This window comes from Varanus komodoensis, unplaced genomic scaffold, assembly GCF_004798865.1.
Source record: "Varanus komodoensis strain SLA01 unplaced genomic scaffold, ASM479886v1 scaffold41, whole genome shotgun sequence".
Classification (NCBI taxonomy): Eukaryota; Metazoa; Chordata; class Lepidosauria; order Squamata; family Varanidae; genus Varanus; species Varanus komodoensis.
The window spans coordinates 7,039,371-7,045,095 of record NW_025335954.1 but is presented as its reverse complement, the minus strand read 5'-3'; the positions used below and the strand labels follow the sequence as shown (position 1 = coordinate 7,045,095).

Genomic DNA, 5,725 nt, shown 5'->3' with positions numbered 1-5,725 from the left:
AGAACAGAATGCAGACGTAACAAACACACAGATTTCAGCAATTTCATGGATTTGGCTAGAGAGGCAGCTTACGAAGGAGTTACATTCGTGCACTACTGCTTAAACCATCACTATTCAAATGCATAAATACATGGTTTCCCATCCAGATAGATGCCTGGAGCAAGAAGCCTATTCTTATGTGCTATGTATGCGAGTGCATTATTGCATGTGACATATGTAAAAGGCTGGAGGTTGGATCCAGGCTTAGCCATACCCTGATTGAAACCACTAAACTCAGTGGGGCAAGTTAGGTGTTACTAGCTTAAATCCCATTGGATTCAAAAGGTCTACTATGTCTGGATCCAGCCCAGTGTGTATATATACCCAAGAGCTAATGCAGCACATACCTTGAGTGTAGGAACTGGGACTTCTATTTCTGCTCTTTTCCACAAGCCTCTCTCCTTAACCCCATGTGGCTAGGTAGCAGCATGTCAAAGGCACTCTGCAATTGCTCAAAGGAACTCTCTTCCTTATTCCCACTTAGCATATTCCAGGGCTGCTTCTTGGCACAGAAAACAGATTTCAGGGGCAAAGCCCTAATTGGTCTTGGCACAGAAGAAAAAGAAAGCCTGGCTGTACACACGAAATATGCTCAATCCTATTGCACACATTCCTTTATCCTAATTATATGGATGCTTACAGGATGCATGCAGCATATGCACAGTGGGTCTACATGTATACATGTATGGAGACATGCACGGAGATGTTGTGCCCAAACATCTGCACATGCACCCCAAAAATGCTAGAGCATCAGCTTATCCACATATAGCTTCGTTATTCAAATGCCCCATATAATGCATACTCTGACACATAAGCACAGCCGTGTTTTCCCAGTCATACAAATTGGCACACCACCTAGCCCTGTCAGCTGCTCATGATGTCCAGGCTGGTCCTAGGACACTTGCAAGTCCTGCTGTGACAAACCTTGTGGTCTCCTCCCACCACGTCTGCCTCCTCCAAATTTGGACTCAGCTCTCTTATGGTCGGCAACTTCCCTAAAACCAGCTTTAGCTAGGGCTAGGATCTACTTTCTGGTGCTGTGTTTCCTCTGTGGGAATGGTAAATGAGAGCGTGGGAGACAGGAAATGCGACAAGTGGGAAGTCAGGACCATTCACAGGAAGGGGATGGAAAATACTGAACTGAGATGCCTTGATAGGACCCCAAGGGTTTGTTTTCTTTCTTTCCCCTGCCACTTTAATAAATTGGCTGTTTGTTACCACAATAGACAGATGCATTTCACAGAAAAAGAATAGGTTAATCGTTTCCTTTGCTTCTGCTGAATGGGCTACTGATTTTTTTTTCTTTCTTTTTGGTGTGGCACCAGCAAAAGCAGGCAGATGCAGGCAGGACACAGCGGTGGCATCTTGGCGTGTGCAGTTGCCATGAGGGACACTTCAAAGGCTGGCGAGAGAGCAAAAGGTGCAGCTGCACAGAGTGGCAAGGCTGGCGGTCCGAAAACAGCAGGGGCTGGAGAACGACTTGGCCATGGCACCCTCAGAAATCTGGCCGATCCTTCTTCAGGTCTTTGTAGTCCATGGAGACAGCCATGAACTGAGGAAGCAAAGATTCTCAGTGAATGACTGCTTGCATTCTCTGTCCCCTGAAACTCCCATGGCATGAGGCAATTTGGATCGTCCCATTGAAGGACTTCCATAAAGTCTTCCAGAGGTGTGGCCCCACCCTGGCATTCATCCTGGCACCCGCTGGGGTAGGCACACTTGGCTGCCTATGCAGGCCTACCTACCCCAGTGTGGGTGGGGGTCACAGGCATTCTATGGGGCCGCCTCTTCTCTGGTTATGCTGCCTCTTCACCTGCCTCCTCCCAGCATGCAAGCAATGACACAGGCGAGGGGAAGGCACAGCATCCTCCCCTTACGCTCCTCTTCTGAGCAGTTGTGTGGACTGAGCCAAGAGGGAGAAGAGGGGTGACTGGGCAGTGGCACCTCGGAAAGGAGGGTCCCTTGCCCAAGGGACCCCTGAATGCTGGAGCTGGCTGTGTTTGCAACCACACACACACACACACACACACACACACACACACACACTTTTTTCTATTTGCTTTCCTTTGATCTAATGTGATCAGCTCTGCAAGCACTCACCTACCTTGTACTGGTCATTTGGACTCAGTTTATTCCATGGCTCTGGATTGTTCTTTTTATCCCAGCTGGAAGAAGAGAAAGGAAAACTAAATGCAGAAAGCATTTTCACATCAATCTGCTGCCGAGTACTCTGCTGCGTCTCTCATGCAGAAGCAGCACACCTTTTGCCCCAACCACTTTTCCTCTGGAACTACGACGCTTTCTCGGGGGTCAGAGCACTCAACCACACTGCTAACTTGATCAGAAAGGAGGTTAGGAACAGTACTAGGGTGGCCACTTGCACATTCCCACCAAATAGGCATGCATCTTCGATAAAGAGGACTACAGAGGATGCTCCTTTGCATGATATTGGCATATGCTTCTTTCTATCCATCAGTACACATTTAGAAACGGTAACTTCAAGTGTATATCAAAATGCAACCCATCTCCCCCTAGTGCTGACCGCTTATGCTAAAGAACAGTACACGAAAGCTATAATCAATCAATCAATCAATCAATCAATGGTGCTGAAGGCTGTAACCACTAGGTGATCTGTGGGCCCGCTCAGCCTTCAGTTCAGGTGCTGTTGATTCATGGGCACATCAAGGCTGCTCTCTGGTCTTCCTGCTTACGGTTCTTTCTGTATAGCCCATCGAAAACAGGTGGCCTTCAAATATAGGACTGTCCTCTGACAGCTCTCCAGCATGGGAGACTGTCTTGTATGAAGTGGGACACCTGGCCCACCCTAGGTGACATGGACTCCACTGCACCTGTCTCAGGAGCATGTGCCCTCCTCCTCTCCTCTCCTTTTGTTGCTTCTTAATCAGTAGGACAGGTCTGAGACCAACTGATAAAAGGATTCAGGTCAGAGACTTTTTATTGGACAGTCGTACAGTGGTGGGATGCAGGTTTGTGTGTGAGAGAGAAAGAGAGAGAGAGAGAGAAGGTAAATTTTGACAGGTGGGAACCCATCATGACAGCCTTCTAGCCATGCCCTCAGGGAGGACCCATTTTTATCCTGCCTCTGGGAATATTATACTCAGAGGAGTTAAACTTCATAAAACAGAGACATCGAAAAAACAAAGGACTGATACAATCTCACAGCCATCCCATGCCCAGCCACCTGGAAGTAAGGCCCAGTGAACTCGGTGCTGCTTTCCTCTGCCTGCATAATTTCAAAGAACTTTCACAAAAGATTTTCAACTGGTCTAAATTAGAGAAAGGCAAATCTCACAGTTTTGCTTCCTTCCACATTCAGCTTTTTAAAATTTAAAGTTCTCTCCCTGCAAAATATGAAGAATTTGGCTGATTTTGATAAATTCAAACTGAAAATGAACTGAACTGGGCTAATACAACAGGTACAGCTATTCCCAGCATGGAGAAGACAATGATACACCAGCCTGTCATAAACAGTTTGAGGATGGTTGAATCTAAATGCTGACTTTTAGATTCATATGCTGACTTTTCAGAGTAAAGCTGCTTTGTTCATCCCAGCTTGGATGGACAAATTTGTCCATTTTGGTTTCTCACACATTCCATTTCTTGAAATCTTAATTTTTTTTTTTTTTTTTTGCCCTGAATACAGACAGCTTAGCAGACTTTAGTAAGTTCACATCAAAACTGCAATGAAATTAAATTCTCAGTCATCCCTACCTGGAATGTAACCTTCAGCTTTTAATTAGCAATGTGAACAATCTTGCAGAGAAGTGTTAGCCTTTAAACTGCTAACGTAAAGTGGAGACCCCATCAAAGCAAAGGCATAACACATATATATGTGCATGGATGTGTGCATGTTCTCTCTCTCTCTCTCTCTCTCTCTCTCTCTCTCTCTCTCTCTCTCTCTCACTCACTCAAAGGAACTAACTCAGGTGAAAATCTCTGTCATAATACTCTCATATCCAAAACTAACCAAAGGCAAATGAAGTCTCACAGCAATCTTATACATAATCCCCTAGGAATAAGCACCAGGGAACTCAGAGGTGCTTGCTTCTGATGGTATAGGTTCAACCCAGGGCACTTTAACAAAAGATCTGCAGCCAGATGAGATGCAACCTTTAACTTTTAATTAGAAGTACAGAGACAGGTTATCCTTTAAACTGCTAGGTTAAAGCAAAGCAAGCAACCCATCAAAGGACTATCCAGTTTCTCCTTGCTTGCTGCCTTAATGCTCTGACTTCCTCTGTCACACAACAGAACTTGATAGCCTTGTCATCACCATTTTGCTTGCCTGGGGAAGGAGCTGCTCCCAGTTTCCCGGGTGTTCCTGCAGACACCCAGGAAGGCATCGTTCTTGCTCTGAGAAACCTCCTGCAGCTGCCCTCACTTGCATTCTCTCTCTTGAGGTAGTAAATGGAGGTCCATTGTTACTCTCTTCTTTTCCTTGCACTCTGTGTGGCCTCAGGGACTCAGGCTGCCTCCCTCCTGGCCCCAGCAGTAGTAACAGAAATTCTTGCTGCAGTCCTGGCCGTGGATTTCAGCACCACCATTTTCTCTGTGGAGTCCTAGATGCCAAGCCATACTTCTAGGTCTCTGGAGGGGCTCTTCATGCAAGCAATCTTTCAAGACCAAGACGTGTTTGCCTGTCAATGATCTGAGGGTGAGGGTGATCAGAGGGTGATCAGAGGGTGAGGAATTTAAGTTTGATGCCCTTGTCATGGTCAGATCACTTCCTCATAAAGTTTGAGCTCGAGAGCGGCCTTTCCCTCTGTAAGGGTGCGGACCAGATTGTATTGGTCCGCCCCCGGAGCCAGATGGGTCCTGATGGATTCCTGAAAGCTCTGGGGGATTTTCCGGTTGACAAGGCTGGTGATCCTGTCAATGTCCTGGTTGAACTGTGGAATAGGGAGATGACCAGGGCTATTGACACAATCGCTCCCAAGCGTCCTCTCCCACCTGGCAGAGCCCGTTCATCTCCTTGGTACACTCCTGAATTACGGGCAATGAAGCAGGATGGGAGACGTCTAGAGTGTAGGTGGAGGAGATCATGGGGTGAATCTGACCAAACACACTTAAGAGCCCACTATCTGGCCTATGCTGTGTCGGTGAGGATGACAAAGAAGAAATTCTTCTCTGCTTCCATTGCCTCTTCACAATGCTGTCCGGCGGAGCTCTTTCAGGTGGTGCAGGGGCTGATACATCCGGGCCCAAAGAAAGATCTTGTGCCACCTTCGAAGGCCCGCTGTGACAACTTTGCCAAGCATTTCAGGGAGAAAATTGCTCAGATTCGTCACGAGCTTGACTCTACTATTGAACCAGATTCTACTGGGGAGATGCCAACGACACCGTCGAGTCCACAATTAATAGATGAATTTTAGTTGTTGTGGCCTGATGATGTGGACAAGGTGCTTGGACAAGTACTCCCTACTAGACCCATGCCCATCTTGGCTACTTAAGAAAGCCAAGGATGGGATTGGGACCTGGATCCTGGAGGTGGTCAACGCCTCTTTAAGAGACGGTCGGGTGCCTGCCACTTTATAGGAGGCAGTAGTCCGGCCAGTCCTAAAGAAGGCATCCTTGGATCCAGAGGTGGCCACCAATTATAGATTGGTGGCCAACATCCCGTTCCTGGGCAAGGTGCTAGAGCGGGTGGTGGCGGGACAACTCCAAG

The 5,725-nt window shown here is 47.2% G+C and overlaps 1 protein-coding gene across 1 annotated transcript in view; it reads right to left on the bottom strand.

Moving 5' to 3' along the window:
• Window positions 1-1,207: 1,207 nt before the first annotated feature.
• NDUFA4L2 (NDUFA4 mitochondrial complex associated like 2) overlaps window positions 1,208-5,725 on the bottom strand; it is a 48,891-nt gene continuing 44,373 nt past the window's right edge. The window contains exons 3-4 of the mRNA XM_044443217.1: window positions 2,144-2,204; window positions 1,208-1,591 (exon numbers count right to left, since the gene is read on the bottom strand). Coding sequence (XP_044299152.1) covers window positions 1,535-1,591; window positions 2,144-2,204 — 118 coding nt within the window. The 3' untranslated portion in view covers window positions 1,208-1,534. The remainder of the gene's footprint in view (window positions 1,592-2,143; window positions 2,205-5,725) is intronic.